The sequence below is a fragment of the Branchiostoma lanceolatum genome, chromosome 8 (genome assembly GCF_035083965.1).
Source record: "Branchiostoma lanceolatum isolate klBraLanc5 chromosome 8, klBraLanc5.hap2, whole genome shotgun sequence".
In the NCBI taxonomy this organism is placed as follows: domain Eukaryota; kingdom Metazoa; phylum Chordata; class Leptocardii; order Amphioxiformes; family Branchiostomatidae; genus Branchiostoma; species Branchiostoma lanceolatum.
In genome coordinates, this window is record NC_089729.1 from 14787440 (window position 1) to 14805682 (window position 18243).

The 18243-nt window shown below is 38.3% G+C and overlaps 4 protein-coding genes across 4 annotated transcripts; all 4 read left to right on the top strand.

Annotated features, from left to right (window-relative positions):
• Window positions 1-46: 46 nt before the first annotated feature.
• Window positions 47-14618, top strand: LOC136440675 (transforming growth factor-beta-induced protein ig-h3-like). The gene is made up of 12 exons (XM_066436773.1): window positions 47-233; window positions 532-629; window positions 962-1087; window positions 1821-2010; window positions 2409-2627; window positions 2952-3070; window positions 11292-11523; window positions 11767-11864; window positions 12064-12183; window positions 12781-12970; window positions 13424-13648; window positions 13811-14618. Exons 1-12 carry the CDS (start codon window positions 80-82, stop codon window positions 13912-13914), a joined length of 1875 nt encoding a protein of 624 aa, XP_066292870.1. The 5' UTR covers window positions 47-79; the 3' UTR covers window positions 13915-14618.
• LOC136440176 (uncharacterized protein sll1735-like) lies at window positions 6466-8077 on the top strand. Its single transcript, XM_066436051.1, has 3 exons — window positions 6466-6681; window positions 7486-7580; window positions 7921-8077. Exons 1-3 carry the CDS (start codon window positions 6519-6521, stop codon window positions 8062-8064), a joined length of 402 nt encoding a protein of 133 aa, XP_066292148.1. The 5' UTR covers window positions 6466-6518; the 3' UTR covers window positions 8065-8077.
• Window positions 8479-10287, top strand: LOC136440175 (uncharacterized protein SYNPCC7002_A0175-like). The gene is made up of 3 exons (XM_066436050.1): window positions 8479-8687; window positions 8973-9197; window positions 9908-10287. The coding sequence occupies exons 1-3, from the start codon at window positions 8483-8485 to the stop codon at window positions 10012-10014; spliced, it is 537 nt and encodes a 178-aa protein (XP_066292147.1). The 5' UTR covers window positions 8479-8482; the 3' UTR covers window positions 10015-10287.
• Window positions 14619-14879: 261 nt separating the features above from the next.
• Window positions 14880-17944, top strand: LOC136440677 (transforming growth factor-beta-induced protein ig-h3-like). The gene is made up of 6 exons (XM_066436775.1): window positions 14880-14955; window positions 15581-15678; window positions 15957-16073; window positions 16730-16919; window positions 17415-17639; window positions 17805-17944. The coding sequence occupies exons 1-6, from the start codon at window positions 14880-14882 to the stop codon at window positions 17906-17908; spliced, it is 810 nt and encodes a 269-aa protein (XP_066292872.1). The 3' UTR covers window positions 17909-17944.
• Window positions 17945-18243: the final 299 nt, after the last annotated feature.

The following is an 18243-nucleotide window of genomic DNA, read 5'->3' on the forward strand; positions in this document are numbered from 1 at the left end:
ATCCTACATTCAATCTGTAAGCACCGAGTTAGAAGTCAGAGACAGAGCAGGTTAACGTTGTATACATGAGAATCCAAACATGAAGCTGGTACTAGCTGTGCTGTCTTTGGCTTGTGTGGCAAACGCACAATGGCCTTTAACAATCATAGACGTGCTTGAGAAAGTAGGGAACGAGACTACTCTGATCTCACTGACAAAACAGGCGGGTTTGTACAACCGACTCAACGGACTAGGTAAGGTTAAACTTCCTTTGTATACACTTGTAAGTTTGCGTACTGACTTCAACTTCGCTATAATTTGTTTATGTTAATTAAACAGGGGTCACTGTATACTTTTGTCCCCACGCTAGACGCAAATTTGCCTACTTAAGTTCTCAATCTAGTAGTAAATTTTCACGTTTGTGCTATTATAATAGTTCTCCTGCATTTGCATACATTCAAAAGCCCTGAAACTTAATTGTATGTTTTTGGCGACACCATAGGGGTGGATCCAATGGTGCCTTCCGATACTTAAACCTCTGTTTAACAACAGGTCCCTTTACGCTGTTTGCTCCAACGGACGCAGCCTTTAAACTCCTACCAAAGGACGTAATGACTGAGCTTCAATCCAACAAAACACTGTTAAAAGAGGTAGGCCATTCCTGTTTATTACCAATGCAGTACAAGTGTCATCACCAGACTGACCTGTTCTTTCTACTTACTGGGCTTACTTTAAAACTGTCATTCCCTTTTAATGCCATTCACTGACCTACCTCTAAGAGACAGAAAATAAGTATGCATAATTTTCGACATACACATATTATGTTTAATGCACAGTAAATTATACATCCTTCGTAAAAACTACTACATTAAAATTATTTTATAATCTTGCCCCATCGTGCTACCTTTACAAAGTTTTGACCTTAGAAAATCCATAAAGATCTCAATATACATGAAAGTGCATATTCTGTTACTTTGCTCAGGTTCTAGAGGCACATTTAGTCACGGGCAAGGTACCGATAGTGGAGTGGACAAATGACAAGCTGATTCCAACCGTGGGAGGGCCGAACATCCGGATCAACGTCTATGACATATCTCGAGTGGCAATTGTAAGTAATCTGATAAGTAATTGTAAGTAATCTATACGGTAAGCCAGAACATGCAACAACATGGACACAATCTTGACTAGAACTGTTCGCTTCCACAATAGCAGTATTCCACATATTGTCCGACTGTTAAATTCCTCGCTCTACTAGACGAGAGCGCCACCCACATGTAAACTTTCTGCGAAACCTACTCAGTACCCGTACTGCGAACGCTTAAGTCCAATTATAGTATTTAATCGCTTCAAACTTAAGATTATATCGTAAGCTACACTTAGACTATTTTAACGTGTTTGTATTTCATAATTGTAACGTATGTACCACATCATTAATGTGGAACAGAGCTGTTGTGATGTCTGTACATCAATTCAGCCATGTATGGCTGCAAGCTGTTGGACAAGGATTACTTCAATAAAACCATTGTATAAACTAAATAAACTGTCCAGAAACATATGGTGAGTCTTGTCATATAACCAATATGCTATCATGAATCATAAGTATAGTCGAGGTTTGAGTTGTTGCATCCAAGATTTTCTCCTAATCCAGGACATGCTATGAAGTACATCCTGGATATCCATAACTCTTAAGTCTTCAAATGCATTAACATGTTGCTATACAGTTTTTGAACTGATAGCTACATATTGCATGCCCTTGCAAATCAAACTGTTTATCTATTGTTTAGTTGGTTCTTTTGTTGTTTTGTTTGTATTCTTCAAGTGTTTTTATTTTTTGTTCTCAGACTCTAACGGCCAACGGCGCAGGCGTGGTGAACCCAGACTGCCATGCTATTGCAGGTTTTGTGCAAGTTATCGACCTTGTCATGTACCCTTTGCCAAATGGAACAATCGTATCGGAGATTACCTCAAATAACAACCTGTCTACCCTGGCCACAGCCGTCTCCAAGGCTGGTCTAGTTGCAACTCTCTCGGGTCAGTGTTTTTTTCCCAGAATAATACTATAGTGTTTGGTAAAATCATTACATAGAGATCAGCTCTTATTCTAGCAGAAAAAATATTGCTTCCGAATCTTTACCAATTTTCGAACTGGTCTCTCCGATAGGCTTCATAAGTCGTTCCTACGCGTGACCTCACGGACATGTGACGTAAGAAGTGTGTCAAGGTCGGATGGAGGTCAATATCGTCCCCCGTCATGATAGCTTGCATATTAATAAACCGTAAATTAGATGGACACGTTCTTGTTTTCGTTGTCACGCAAAATTATAATCTGATAAATCATGGTCGTTTAGTATACTTTAAAAATCCATTTTCATTCCAAATCAGATTTTTTCTCATAGTAACAAACTGTTATCTTGCTTACACTTTCACAGCGGTTGATGGAAACTTCACCCTGTTCGCGCCTACCAACAAGGCGTTCTCCAAGCTGCCAGCCGGAGTTCTGGACGGTCTGCTGAAGAACGTGACTGCTCTGACTAACGTCCTGACGTACCATGTTCTCTCTGACGTCTACAACAACGTCGGTCTATACTACTCATCTAAACTGAAGACTGTTCAGGGTAAAAACGTGACCATCAAAGCTTCATCACGTGGTAAGCAAAAAGACAGACCCGCAGTAGTTTGTGGTCTTTGAGAGGTAGAAGGGCATTAACATAACGTAATCGTATGATTTGAATAAGTACATTTCATTGCTAAATAGCATTCTACAATTACAATGAAACACGCAGAAAATATCTCTATATATATATGGTTAGAAAAGCAAAGTATGTTTTTTACAAGCAATGGTGAGCTACTGGTTTCAGTTTTAACGTACCTTTTATCCGACTTTGAATATTGACTGTCCATCTTTTTGTTGTCATTTCTTATTAATTTGTTTTCTTTTTCAAAAATCTTTTATTCGTGTCTTTTTTTTCCAGAATCTATCATGGTGAACAATGCGGCCGTTCTTGCCGAAATATCGAAAACCAACGGCGTCCTTCATGTCATTGACACCGTTCTCATCCCTCCAACCATGCACTTCGAGATGGTCCACAACTAGAGTCTCTAAAACAGTCTCTATAACAACTGTCTCTTCACTCAACGCATTGCGATGAAGGGTCTTAGATGCTTGTACAATTTTCAAGTCCCCTGAAGTGTTGTAGACATAGGAGTTATGTTTGTTTGTACGTAGTTGTCGTCGCACTACGTTAACGATTTGTGAGAATCTGTATCTTTATAGCCGGTATAACTGCCATTCGGCGTAACACATCAGCTTCGCAGGCACGCGGCACAGGCAGCTGGTTATATTACACCGAACAACCTGAGTATAACACGATTTTCTTTTTGTCAATCTTTGTGATTTGTTTTCATTGTTATCATACATAATACATATACATGCACTGGTATTATCAATAGTTCAGGACAAAAGTCCATAACATTGACGCAAGCTGAATAGACCTCTTTCCAGTTACGGCGGCCATTTTGAATTCCCTGGGGTCAGCTGGGGGTCATGCACCAAAGTGAGGCTTAGGGTGGGAAACACCGGCCAGGATGGGAAACACCAGTATGATATAGCATAGGTATTCCATCCTGGGCGGTACATTTTGCGCCTCTAATGTGAAATGCTGTGCTACATGCACCTGGCATGTGTAGAAAATATTGTTGTGGACATTTGGACTTGATTTTAGCTAAATTCCAATTCATTTTTCATACTTTTTGATGAGTGAGTTCAGATCATTTAGTGTCAGTGCTTATATCCCCTATTTGTACTCTGCATAGATTGGACCGCGTGAAATCCCACAAAAATTGATTTCCTTTTGAATTAGGAAGAAATCAAAGTTTGTTGGCTGTTCTAAACGTTCAGTGTCTTCGAAATTTTATCATTTTTGCCTGTTGGGGCGGCAGTGTAGTAGTGGTTTCTATAATATTTTTCACTCTAGCCCGTTCTTTGTTTATAACACTTTGTCCCCATAACCGTTACATACTGTTAAATTTCTATCTAGTAGACAAAGATCTTAAACCATAATTTGCTTTAAGCAAGGTTTAAGTGAAAAAATATTTTAATCTCAAACCAGCATATGCATGTTATTGTTAGGCATAAACACCTGGTGTGTGGGTCGATCCAGCTTGCAAGTGCACCAGGCCTTCATACAGTGGTATACATATAGAATTAAGATTTTTGCCATGCCAATCTCAGAAATGCATATCAGTGTTTGCATTGATATTGTATATCCATTTTGACTTTGCGTAGGTGACGGTATGCTCTAATAGCTGATCACTAGTAGGATTAGACCCTAGAAAACATGAAAATACCCAGCTGACATTCTTGCGGGTAGTAAGTTATTTGCTGACTTTCCCGGGAGCTCTATCTAGAGACACCTCAATTTACATGGAATACCTTAGTGCGGCCATGGCAGATAGACTGGTGTGGTCGGAAGTTGTGCATGGACTTGCCCCGTCCCCCCCGGGGGTCGACCGATGATGATGATGATGATGATATTTGTAGAAATACATTTTCGGACAATGTCTGGATGCCAAGATCCATTCTGCAAACTAAGAACTCAGTGGGGAAGGCAAGGTACGTATCCGTACTGGGTGCGCCCCTTGCTTACCAGTATGTCAGTTTGCCCCGATGATATTTAGTTATAGCGACATAAAAGTACACAAAAAGTTGAGTCCAGATTATTGTTGGCTGAAATTTAGCAGATTATTTTTCCTGCTAAATTGACAATTTCTGCATTTCTGAGATTGGCATGGCGAAAATCTTAATTCTACCACTGTATGAAGGCCTGGTGCACGTGCAAGCTCGATCGACCCACACACCAGGTGTTTATGCCTAACAATTAGCATGCATATGCTGGTCATTGTTATTGTTGGTGATTGCTGACACTGAACAGTTAGAACAGCCAACAAACTTTGATTTCTTCCCAATTCAAAAGGAAAACAACCTGATTTCGGTGCATGTTTTGTGCGATTTCACACGCTATGCAAAGTACAAATAGGGGATATAAGCACTGACACTAAATGTTCTGAACTCACTTGTCAAAAAGTATGAAAAAATAAATTAGAATTTAGTAAAATCAAGTCCAAATGTCCACTTCAATATTTTCTACACATGCCAGGTGCATGTAGCACAGCATTTCACATTAGAGGCGCAAAATGTACCGCCCAGGATGGAATACCTATGCTATATCATACTGGTGTTTCCCATCCTGGCCGGTGTTTCCCACCCTAAGCCTCACTTTGGTGCATGACCCCCAGCTGACCCCAGGGAATTCAAAATGGCCGCCGTAACTGGAAAGAGGTCTATTAATTCATTATGATGATATTGCAATATTAATGCATCAGATATTACTTGTTTTCCATTCGCCAAGGTCCAAGTAATCGGCAAGTAGACTGTTATGCACAATAGAGTCTTATTGTTAGTAACATATGATCCACTGCTCACGGAGTCACGTGCCTCATCTGCATAACGTGACGTCACAGAAGCAGTCGATTGTTCAATCCTTGACAAAAACTGTAGCTGATCAGTCGAAAATTTGGGTAAGTCCAATTCATTGTGTTGGAGTTTAAACTCCATTCAGAATGACTTCTACCAACACAGATGAACTTTCAAGTGAATGTTATACTTTGTAATAATTCATCATTATCATCATGCTTCATGTTTTGCAACAAATGGGTTCAATCTATTCATGAATTAAAGAATTCAGGGAAGGATATACTTTCCTTTGCTTTTACTTGCTTGAAAAGCTTGGGAACGAGACGCCACTGATTGCCCTGATGAAGAGAGCGGGTCTAGATCTACGATTAAGAAGCCGAGGTAGGGAAAACAACAACAATGACAACAAAGTTTTGTAACATATACACCTACGAGTAAACCAAATACTGAATGTTTATGATTTATATTTGCAGAGAGATCTTATAATTCGTCGGTGTGGTCATATGTGTAAATATACTAAGAGAGCTTCAATTTGCTTCAATGATATATTTTGGTAAATAGCTCCGCCGCTGAGGTGTCGCGAAAAATGTTTATCGTTTTGATGATTCATAAAGTCATAGGTCAGACAAATCATATTATGGTCTCTCAACGCTCTCAATCCAGTGGAAAGAAGGCCCTAACATTCACAGACCATCGAATGACTACCTCCAATCGCTGACTTGTTATGCTAATTAGCAAACAACAGTTCCTCTGTCAAGTGACCTTTGAACGTATGTTCGAGGGGAGGGGGGCGGTAACACCTGTTTCAATCTACAATGAAGCCCGTCTTTAAAAACTACGAGCCAAAGGTCAACCGTTAGCAAATAGCCATCAATAAGTTTAACTAAACGGTATCTCAAATATGAAATTAGTCTTCATCTGTTTAAAGCATTTGACAGACAAAAGCAACATTGACATATATAATGCCCGCCCTTTAACATGAATAAAACACATTTCTTTCAATAAATGGACTTTGTACTCTCCATATACTACTAAGCAAGGGGTGAAACAGTACGTCTGACGAAAAATGGCCTACAAGATTTTAATTCTGGTCCTGGGTCTGTTTTCTTCAATTTCTGTCGCAAGAGCCGAGAACGACCTCATAGACGTGCTACGAGACTTTCAAGAGTTTAAAACTCTGTTGCAGTTGATACAGGAAGCCAACCTCACCGACACTCTACGGGGGAAAGGTAACGTTACCTTTACGTCAATGTCTGCCATTTTGGATTAGAGTTAACATACGTTATCGCATACAACGATAACATTAGGGAAGGTGCTTTGTATTTTGTCTTAAGAAACGTAACAAATGAAACTATAGTGTGAATATAGTAAGTTCACCATTCTTTGATTCAAACCTACGAATTGGTTGCATATAATATCTGAATGACATGGGAAAATACAGGTGCTTCTTCCATTAAAATCGATCCAGCTAAGGGGAGGGGGGCTGTTGCAAATCAACTATGTGAAACACAAAATCTGAAATACATTATGATTGCTGAGATACTAAATTCATAGATAAAAGCATTTTTTGTGGGTCTGTCCTTTGCACATACATTGACATAATTTCCTCTCAGATTTTTCTTAAATTCATTTATTTGGCTTCATATCTAGTCAACGTTTGCGTTTTGCACAATAAAACAATATTGCGCACCTCGGGTAATGTAATGGATAGTCATGGATAAGCAAGTTTAAGGAACTTATTTTCGGGATTCCCTTCATTACCATCAATCCATAAATGATGGAAAATATCATAAGTTCATGATGCATAATCATTGAAATTATTTTCCGGATTCCTTTCATTTCCATCAAACCATAAATGATGAAAAATATCATAAATTAATGATGCATAATCATTGAACTTATTTTCCGGATTCCTTTCATTACCATCAATCCATAAATGATGAAAAATATCATAAGTTCATGATGCATAATCATCAATCCATAAATGATGAAAAATATCATAGGTTCATGATGCATAATCATTCTCCATCTAGGCCCCTTCACTGTCTTCGCTCCCGTGGACAGGGCTTTTACTGAACTGCCAGAAGATGCATGGAAGTCCCTTAAGGACGTCAACCTTCTTAGACAGGTTGGTAAATTCATTATGTTTTCAGCAATTACAGTAGGAACGTGGATTACTTCCCACAGGACTGATGTATCACATCCAGACGTAAATTGTACTACTTGCTTTCCTTTTTTACAGCCACAGTTCCTTTCTTTACCTACATTTACCTGCTTTTAGCCGTCTTTCATTAGAAGGCTGTAATGAATTTTGCTTCTCGCTGCCGCATGGTGGCGTTGTGGCAAGGATGCTGAAGTCCTAAACGTGACTATCATATGTCTATACCCCTGCTTTTCATATTATTTCCGTGGCGTGTAGATTTTCTAATCAGACTTGCCTCTCTAATCCTGTGTTGTTGTTTTTTCAGGTGATGTCGTTCCATGTGGTACCAGGGAACGTCACGTCATCTGAGCTGAGAAACAACGTTCTCTTGTCGTCTGCAGAAGGACAGAAGATCCGCATCAACGTATATCAAAATGCCACCGGTGGCAACGTACGTGCCATACTGTAGTAGGATTAGATGCTCATTTTCTTTATACGATTTAGCCTATAAGTACATAGGCATCGAGTACGTATTCATGCATTTATATTACTGCTATTGTCGATATCTTTTGCACAACAATATTTACCAATGTCGTCTTTACTATATATTTCCATCTTACATTTTGTTCTGATAGTATCTCTGGGTACAAAATGAGTAAACCATTCCTTTTCTTATTGTTTGCTTACTTCGTTTGTTGCACATATTGACAGATATTCAATTCATGACGAGCAGGTAAACAAAGTTATATGTCAAACTATTTCCTCTTAATAATGTATTTTCCTATTTCATGCTCAGGTAGTATTTGTGATTTATAAGCAACTGAAATCATTATTTTCATGTCACATGTTTGCTGGTTTATGCTATTTAAACAGCAGATACTGCATTAATGAATATCTTACAGGTTCTGACTTCGAACGGTTGTCCAATCACAAAGATCGATGCAAAGGCAAGCAACGGAGTTATACACGTGATGTCAGAGGTCATGTTTCCGCTTCCGGGGCCGAGCATCACTGAAACTCTCAGTCACATGCAGAACTTCTCATTTTTATTGACGGCTCTTCAAAAGGCAGACCTTGCCGGGACATTGTCTGGTGCGTACGCAGAAAAAAATTTATATAATATAGGCATTGTATCTTAGTAGAATATGGTATTAAGAAGTATTGCATAGAACACCGTTGCTTAGTCGTCGGCAGTTAATCATATAAAGTATGATACACCTCTGTATATGATGTTGCAAATTTCATGATTTACCATCTTATACAAATTTTAAGCAGTTTTTATTCTTATTGATAATAAGCATAAACTTGACAAGATATACACATCAGTTCAGCGACTATTTCATATATGCTAATGTATCCTCGCATTTTACCCATCAGGTGATGACACGTACACATTCTTTGCACCAACCAACGAGGCGTTCGACAAGCTTCCTCCGGCGTATTTGGAAATGCTGCTGACAACCAAGATGGCGTTGTCGGACCTCTTGGAGTTTCACATGTTCTACGACGTATCCTTCCGCCCTGCGTTCTATGACGGTCTCAAGATACGTTCGCTACAGGGACCTTTACTGACGTTCAACGTCAAGGGACCTCCTGGGCCAAGTAAGTATAGTCATTTATATCTTGATAATAAATTATATTTGTCTTGTCATTTGGGTTTCTACGTCCATCCAGAAAATCCATCTTCTAGGAATTCTTTATCTGTCTTTAAAAAAACAATGTCTACGGACGGAGTTGATTTTTCTTATTGGGTTTCTCTTGAAGTAAGATAATATTTCCTACAGGTTTCTTATAGGTACAGATATACTTCTAGAAAGTCTTTCTAGTAATAAAATTTTTAAATGCATATAATTAAAAAAAATGCAGTATATTCTTTATGCAGATACTTGTATCCAAATTCTTGACCAAAGAGTTAAGTTCTTATTTTGAGTCATATTTCTTTATAGATTAGTACAAATGCAGACATTATTGACAGGTTTCTATCAACAAGTGACCATTAATTTACTGCATGCAATGGTTGTCATTTGTGATCATTATGAAATGTAAACAGAAATTTGTCACAAATTGTCAAATTTGATCAATCGTCTTTATTTAGATGTATTTTTTGTTTGTTTTCATTTGGCAACAGGTATGCAGATAAAAACTATTTAACTCTTTTCTAAAATCTTAAGAAAAATGCTTTCACAGTAAGTACTGTTACCAACATCCACAAACGTTGACAAATAAGTATGATACTGAAAAGTGTATATAAATATCGTCTTAAATTTTGCTATATTGATCATGATGACTTACTGAATTGCCATTTTTTACAGCAGCGAAATATATGGTAAACAACGCCACCTTCCTCGGACTACAGCAGCCTGCTAGCAATGGAGTCATCCATGTCATCGACCAAGTCATGATATCTCCTGAACCCTGACCTTTGACCCATGACCTGGCCTGTGACAAGTACTGTGTAACAAATAAACTACAAAGCAGGTTAAAGGCATATTTGAAAAAAATGAACCTTATAATGTCGTAGAGTGTACTACTTTTATTGGTAGGATACCATATCATCCATGGTATTCAGATAAAACAATTGTTCTCTGTGGACAACAACAACAACAACAAAAAACCTTTCCTCCTGGGAGCAGTTTTGACATTTTGCGTTAAAGATTCGTAGAACCAATGTATTCAAAGAAATGAAACATAGAATTACGCTTTAAGTTAATCATCTTCAACGATCTCTGCATAATCAGACTTTTATGCTTTTTTACAAACTTTTTTGTTTGATATTTAACGAATGATATGTATTAAAAACCACGATTTGGCCCTGGCAATCTGATTGTATCAAGGTATCAGAAATTTACATATGCAAGACTATATTGTTAAGTATGTTGAATGTAAAACGTACTTTGTATTTCTCTTTTGAATTATGCAGCTGACCGTTGGAAAGTCGCCGCCCCTTTTTGTTGTGTCATTAAAGGTTCTGATACACAATTCAAGCGAAGCATACAGCTTTAGATTATCTGGTCATGGCTTAAGTAAATATGTGGCTAACCTTTGATCAGATACACCATTGGGGAAGGGCCACCATTGTTTACATCTTGTATTAGCCACGTGCTTTGATACAGAAAAGTGGAACGCACTGCTTTTTCACGAGCTACTTACAGTGCCAAGGACACGGGCTAACTAGACCACTTTGATCATGTATACCTCCCAACGATGAAGTTTCTACTGGTAAATACATGTACTGTTAGCCTAACCGATGATTAGATACAGCTATTGGGAAGGGTTATCATTATTTACATCTAGTATCAGCCACGTGTGTACAGAAAAATGAGAACACATTCCTTCTTTACGAGCTACCTACGGTACCAATGACACGGGCCTAAATAGACCATTTTGATCCTCTACCTCTCAACAAAGATGTTTCTACTGTAAATATGTTAGCCTAACCTTTGATCAGATAAAACCATTGGGGGAAAGCCAGCATTGTTTCCGTTTGATATCAGCCACCTGTGTACAGAAAATTGGAAAACACTCCTTCCCTAGTCCCAGTTACAATACCGAGAACACAGGCCTAAATAGACCACTTCGATCCTGTACCTCTAAACGATGAAGTTTCTACGGTAAATGTGTTAGCCTAACCTTTGATCAGATACAACCATTGTTTGCATCTAGTATTATACAGCCACGTGATTATAAAAAAAGTAGAACACGCTCCCTTCTCACGGGATAGCCCCACTTACAGTACCAAGGACACGGGCAGAACAAGACCACTTTGGATTTCTACCTCTAAAGATGAAGTTTCTACTGGTACTTCTTCCACTGCTTTGCGCTGTGAGCGCCACGGAGAATGTTCTAGACGTCATGCGTAGTCTTCAGCTAAGGAGTTTGGTACAACTGCTGGAGGTTGCTGATCTGAGTCCTACTTTGGAAAACGCAGGTATGTGAAATTTCACGTGTCACTTTGGGGAAGAGGGATTGGTGGGCGCTAATCTGAAAAGCGCAATGCAAAAATGTATTTTTTATGTCTTGGATACCCACTGTAATGACCCTTGGTTCATAGTGACAAACCCATATAAAAACAGAGCATTACGATCGCGAATTAAAAATATGCTGTCCAAACAAACATCTACTGTAGATGTAGTTATGTTTATAATCTAATTTTTTTCTCTGCCTTTCACAGATTCTTGCACAGTATTTGCACCGTCAGATGCCGCTTTCGCTAAGATCCCCCCTGGCATCAGAAAGCAGTTATTGAGCAATCAACTTCTGCTGAGAGAGGTCGGTAGTTCTGCCTACGAAGTATAATGCCTAAATGTTAGAGTAGTGTAACATCTTTGCCTAACGAATTTTTTTCTGGGGTTTTGATTTTGTTTAAACAGACAATTTGAATGTCCTTTATCATTAGGAGTGCATTTGTATCGCTAAATCTAATGTATGTTTCCTTTTTTTTGTTTTCACTGACAACTTACTCTTCCAGGTATTGGCATTCCATGCGAGTCCCAAACAGTACATGTCGACCGACTTGAAGAACAATCAGCTTGTGGAGACACTTTTGAAAGGTTTCTTAGTGCGCATAAACATCTACCCTTCAACAAACGTAAGTGATTCGACAATGTAAAACATTTGAGGGTGTATCTTTCTCTATCCGAAACGTACTTGTCACGCTTTTCCTTCCAACTATATCTGCTGATAGACCTTTGTATCACAGTGTCACTAGTACTGTAGCTTGAGAAAGTGACCTGGTTCGTTCAAATATATGCATCAGGTGTGACAACGTGAATGACCTGTTTTACATACTTCACATGTGAATAGCTAATTTATACATGTCCGTTATCGCTGCCCTTTGTATTTGTTTGTTTGCTTCTCAAGTTATTTGTTTGTTGTTTGTTTGGATTACGCAATACACAGCTGCATATACGGACAGATTCATTAGAGTTATATTGTGTAATAGATGAAGAATTTACTTTAAACTGTAAACACTGGAAAAAGATATTGTGGTCGATGTTTTTTGCAATTTCTAAATGACTGATTTTATATAAGTGTGCCTGTAAAGCTCATAATAGCATCTTATATAGAGATATGACGTCCTATCATGTTATGCTAAAATCCTCTAAGATCTCGAACTTCTAAGTACAGCCTGGACCTTGGTACAAGACAAATAAAGTAACCACATACAATTCTCGTCAAAATCTAGACCATCACGGCTGACGGTTCCCCAGTCAGTAAGCCAGACAACAAGGCCAGTAACGGGGTGGTGCACGTGGTGGATCAGGTCCTGTATCCGTTCCCTACCGGTACCGTGGACGGAGAAATCAGCCATAACAACAATCTCTCCGTGCTGAACGAAGCTGTCGATAAAGCTGGTCTGGGAAGTGCTTTAGATGGTAAGAATTCATAACCGGCCACTTTATTTGATACAATAGACTTTAGTTGTTAAAACAAGGATTTTCTCAAAGATTCAAATGACCTTGCATTAAATCACGAGACCTCACGGACACCAGCGATTGGTCAAAAGTGCTAGGCAATTTGTATCGCCCGCCGTGACTGTTGAGTGATGGGAATTAATTCTATTATCTATCATATGTAATAACCTCGATGATAGTGACATAAACATGTATTGTAGCGATATCCAAAGCTGCCCTGAGTATCAAGATAGAGATTAAGTGCAAAGTCCGCAAAAGATCAGAACAAGCAAAGATGGCGAAAACAAAATGGCAGGGCCTCAAAGCATGCTGGGTATGACTAAGCTGCCCCACCAAAATGAGAGGGGGATTTGCATTTTAATACTTTCGTGACGATTTTATTTAGTTACTTTTTTGTTGTTGTTTTTCGCACAGGCGACGGACCCTTTACCCTTTTTGCTCCAACCAACGACGCTTTCAAGAAGCTCCCCAACGGGACCCTACCCAGTCTTCTGAAGAACGTGACGGCACTGACAGAAATCCTCACCTATCATGTCGTCAGTGGCGTGTACTACAAGGCCGGCTTGAGCGATGGAGAAGAACTGACGACCTTACAGAAAGGAAAACTTGTTTGTCACGTCAATGCAAAACCCGGGTCAGGTATGCGATCAAATTAGCTTTTGAAAAAAAGACATACAGTTGACAACCACAACTAAGTTGGGAGTTTTTTAAGTAAAGACATCTATTCTTCAAATTACTTCCATTTCCCATGCATCCATTAAATTTCGTTATCCTTACATCTATTTTTATTGTTTTCAACAGACCCCCAGCTGACGGTAAACAACGCAAAGGCTGTCGGACTTCCAATCCCAGCAGTCAACGGGGTGGTGCAAATGATTGACACCGTCCTCATCCCTCCAAAATAACGTAGTTTTTAGAACACAAAAGATCCTCTAATAATATGCTCTCATAGTACGTAATTAGTTCTCACAGGAATGTTCATAACTGCTTTGAAAATGTAATAAAGGTAAACAGGAGCCGATTGGTTGTTTTGTGGTCGTTAAATCGCTAAAACGTTAAGAATCATAACCATGCAATGTATATATACGCTGTATCATGCACCATACCAAGATATTTGTTTCACAATAAGATTTTAAGAGCAATCATTTAAGACGATTTTTAACTAAGAGAAAAGATACTTGATGTGGTCTAGTGTTCATTAGCGTGGACAGCAATATTCATCTTTGATATCAGCTAGCCAACATTCTATATTTGTCTCGAGTTCTATGTTCAATTTTAAGCAAAATACTAACAACGTTTTCATTTAGAAATTACAATGACAAATTCGAATATGTTTACCTTTGTTTTTAACTGAAATACGCTTTTGTCTTTTATATAGGAATTGTATCGATCTTAGCTTAGTTTAACAAATGAAAGCTACAGTTTGTGATTATATAAACCTTTGACATGGCTGTTATCTTTATCTTATTTTACTGACTTTTGATATAATATTGTGGTTCATATTTTGTCATGTCTTAATGCATATAACTAAAAAGTTTTGAGACAGTAGCAAAGTGGCTAGATGCTATCTGTATAAGCTATAAGATTAATCATCAACTACAGAATAAATCCTACGCCTGCGCCGTTATCTTATTTGTTGAGTTGTCAAATATATTGACCTAGTAACCTTTGATCCCAAAGCTAGTTTTGGGTGGGGGTTACCGTTGTTGGTAATCTAGCTACGTCGCACAGAGTAGAGTAACTTTAAACAGGTCACCAGAAATCAGTTCAGATGAACTGAGTCAGAACACTAGCTACAACGATGAGGTTCCTGCTTGTAATTCTCCCTTTCTGTTGCTTGGTTGGCGCCCAGAATGACGTTGTCGACGTCATGAATAATCTCGGTTTAAGGACCACGGTGCAGCTGCTGGGGGTAGCAGACCTCATCCCCACTTTGCAAGCCAGAGGTACGTCATTGACCTTACACTTTCGGGCTTTTGAGGCTAGCAAAGGCTCTGAACTGAAGTAATTTATGTAATGAGACAAAGAACAAAAATCTCCCAAATACTACATTTCCTTTACCTTTTCTTCATTAGGACTAAGCTCATATGTTACAGTATTATGTTAAAAAAACAGCCTGCTATATTAAAGTTTTATTGGGTATTCGTGGTTTTGTACTTGCACAAACGTTCATATTTAAGAATTTATCCAATAATTTCTTAGAAAGGATTTATTGTGTAAGGTTGATTGTATAAGGTTGGGCATTGCAATACAGTCTGTGTGCCATTCTAGTTACCTAATTGCAATAAAGTGACAAATTATTGACCATGTACCTGTTGTTGGCTGTTTTGTAGAACAAACATATCAATCACATATGATGAAAGACAGTTTTGTTATTAGAAATCCGAATATAGTTACAGAAAGATACAATAAGAAGGCTCCCGGTTCCAACTACGAATAGTTAATACTGACAACCTCAAAGTAAAATAGATAATTGAAAACTTAGATATACAGTTTAATCAAACTATTTGAAGACCCCATCACAGTTTTGCTTGGATATGTATATTTATGTTTTTTTTCTGCCGTTCACAGATTCTTGCACAGTGTTTGCACCGTCAGACGATGCTTTCAATAAGCTCCCTGCTGGCATCAAACAGCAGTTATTAAGCAACCAACTCCTTTTGAGAGAGGTCAGGAATCTTACCTTCAAATTGTAATGTCTAACTTTTTAATATCGTAAGGTTTAAATTTGACATGGGAAGGGGTTTATGTCTTAATACGCCCATCGACATCTTTGCCTAATGTATTTATTTCATATATGTATGTATATTTTTTTTGTTTTGTGTAACGCCGGTCGTTGAAAGTAAGCCAATATAATTCTCCTTTATCGTGAAAATGACGCTTGAATCGTTTGATAAAGGTGTAATCTTATTTGAGTTTTTCGAACCACTTCTTTACTACACTACAGGCATTGGCATTCCATGCGAGTCCCCAAACGTACATGTCGACCGACTTGAAGAACAATCAGCTTTTGGAGACACTTTTGATTGATATGATGCGAATCAACATCTATCCATCTACAAATGTAAGTATCTAAACGGAACAAAAATCTTTATCTAGAATAGTATCAGGAATTAAGTAGTGACATTTTCTTAAGATCGTGAAGTTAGGTTTGCTGATTGACCTTTGCGTTACTTTGCCTGTAGGTTAGAAACCTTCCTGGAACTTACTAATAATAGATTGCGTATCAAACGGTAATGCTTCTATGTTGAAAAACCAATTAATATTAATTCTTTCACGGTTACAGAATGTGACCAACTAGATCGTACAATATACAGGCGCATCAGGTGTGGCAGTGTGAAGGACCTATCTTACATGCATGGTCGTTATCGCTGCCCATTGTTTGTGTTTTTTAAGTTAGAAAAATAAATACACAGTAGACTGCCTCAGATTTGTACTGAGGACTATAAGCTGTATATTGGGACAGATTTATCATTGTTTTATTGTGTGATGAATGACGATTGCACGTTCAACTGTAAACATTGGGAAAAGAGAGAGCAGATAGACTATAAAGCTAAAAAGTCGGTGTTTGACAAGTTCTTAATATTAATAGTGGCATTTCATAGGCTGTGCGTAAAGTGTCAAGATGGAATCCAAATTAGAAAGTTTCTTCGTGTTATGTTATAACGTTTGAGATGTCGAACTACCAAGCAAAAAAAACATTTAGAATTCAAAATCTAGACCATCACAGCTGACGGTTCTCCGGTCAGTAAGCCAGACAACAAGGCCAGTAACGGGGTGGTGCACGTGGTGGATCAGGTCCTGTACCCATTCCCTACTGGAACCGTGGACGCAGAAATCAACCATAATGACAATCTCTCCGTGCTGAACGAAGCCGTCGATAAAGCTGGCCTGGGAAGTGCTTTAGATGGTAAGAATTAAAAGATACTTATTTAATAGTATAAACAGGGATTTTGTCAAAGTTACATTGATAATAGGGGCAAGAGGGTGATACGGGTAAGAATTCAAATGATCTAGCAAAAGGTCACGAGACCTCACAAACATATGACACCAGCAATTGGTCAAAAGTGTTAGCAAGTTTGTATCGCCCACCGTCTCTGTTGAGTGATGGAATTTAATTCTACTACTATTAATCATATATTATTAGCTCGATAAAACTGACATGATAAATTGTATTGTAGCGATAATCAAGTACAAAGCTATCCTGTGTAGCGACAAAGAGAGTAAGTGCAAAGTCCATAAAATATCAGAACAAACAAAGATGGCGGAAACAAAATGGCAGGACCCTAAAGCATGCTGTGTAAAGCTGAGCTGCCCCACCAAAATGGAAGGGGGTGTAATTCACAGTTAACTTTCGTGAAGATTTTATATAGTAACTTTGTTGTTGTTGTTGTTTTTCGGACAGGCGACGGACCCTTTACCCTTTTTGCTCCAACCAACGACGCGTTCAAGAAGCTCCCTAATGGAACCCTGCCTAGTCTTCTGAAGAACGTGACAGCGCTGACAGAAATCCTCACCTATCATGTCGTCAGTGGTGTCTACTACAAGGCCGGCTTGAGCGATGGAGAAGAACTGACGACCTTACAGAAAGGAAAACTTGTTTGTCACGTCAATGCTAAACCCGGGCCAGGTAGGCGAAGTTTTGAAAAAGAGATATAAGACATCATCAGTAAATGTCTATCACTGACTAATTTTTTTTTTTTCATTTACTTTCCATTCTTCCATACTTTTGTTTCCAATAGAATCATCCATTCGGTATCTTTAAACTTCAATCTGTTTTTATTGTTGTTTACAGACCCCCAGGTGACGGTAAACAACGCAAAGACTGTCGGACTTCCAATCCCAGCAGTCAACGGGGTGGTGCAAATGATTGACACCGTCCTCATACCTCCAAAATAACCTAGTTTTTAGAACACTAAAGATCCACTCATAATGTGCTCTCATAGTATGTTATTAGTTATCATAAGAATGTTCATACCTGCTTTAAAATGTTATTAAGGTAAACAGGAGCCGATTGGTTGTTTCGTGGTCGTTAAATTGCTAAAACGTTAATCATCATAACTATATGCAATGTATACGCTTAATCATGCACAACAAGATATTTGTTTCACATTAAGATTTTAAAACTAATCATTTTAGAATGTGTTCAACTTTTTTTAAACTGAAAAACGTTTTGTTCTTTATATAGGAATTGTATAAATCTTAGCTAACTGTTAAGTATATTTTCGACATGT

Bases quoted from the DNA above. Each gene is read 5' to 3' on its own strand.
- LOC136440675 (XM_066436773.1), top strand. From the start codon at position 80: ATGAAGCTGGTACTAGCTGTGCTGTCTTTGGCTTGTGTGGCAAACGCA. The intron at 2,011-2,408 runs GTCAGTGTTTTT...ACACTTTCACAG, and splicing joins TCTAGTTGCAACTCTCTCGG to CGGTTGATGGAAACTTCACC. The intron at 12,184-12,780 runs GTAAGTGATTCG...GTCAAAATCTAG, and splicing joins ACATCTACCCTTCAACAAAC to ACCATCACGGCTGACGGTTC.
- LOC136440176 (XM_066436051.1), top strand. From the start codon at position 6,519: ATGGCCTACAAGATTTTAATTCTGGTCCTGGGTCTGTTTTCTTCAATT. The intron at 6,682-7,485 runs GTAACGTTACCT...TTCTCCATCTAG, and splicing joins CGACACTCTACGGGGGAAAG to GCCCCTTCACTGTCTTCGCT. The intron at 7,581-7,920 runs GTTGGTAAATTC...TTGTTTTTTCAG, and splicing joins ACGTCAACCTTCTTAGACAG to GTGATGTCGTTCCATGTGGT.
- LOC136440175 (XM_066436050.1), top strand. From the start codon at position 8,483: ATGAATATCTTACAGGTTCTGACTTCGAACGGTTGTCCAATCACAAAG. The intron at 8,688-8,972 runs GTGCGTACGCAG...TTTACCCATCAG, and splicing joins CCTTGCCGGGACATTGTCTG to GTGATGACACGTACACATTC. The intron at 9,198-9,907 runs GTAAGTATAGTC...CATTTTTTACAG, and splicing joins CAAGGGACCTCCTGGGCCAA to CAGCGAAATATATGGTAAAC.
- LOC136440677 (XM_066436775.1), top strand. From the start codon at position 14,880: ATGAATAATCTCGGTTTAAGGACCACGGTGCAGCTGCTGGGGGTAGCA. The intron at 15,679-15,956 runs GTCAGGAATCTT...ACTACACTACAG, and splicing joins ACCAACTCCTTTTGAGAGAG to GCATTGGCATTCCATGCGAG. The intron at 16,920-17,414 runs GTAAGAATTAAA...TTTTTCGGACAG, and splicing joins CCTGGGAAGTGCTTTAGATG to GCGACGGACCCTTTACCCTT.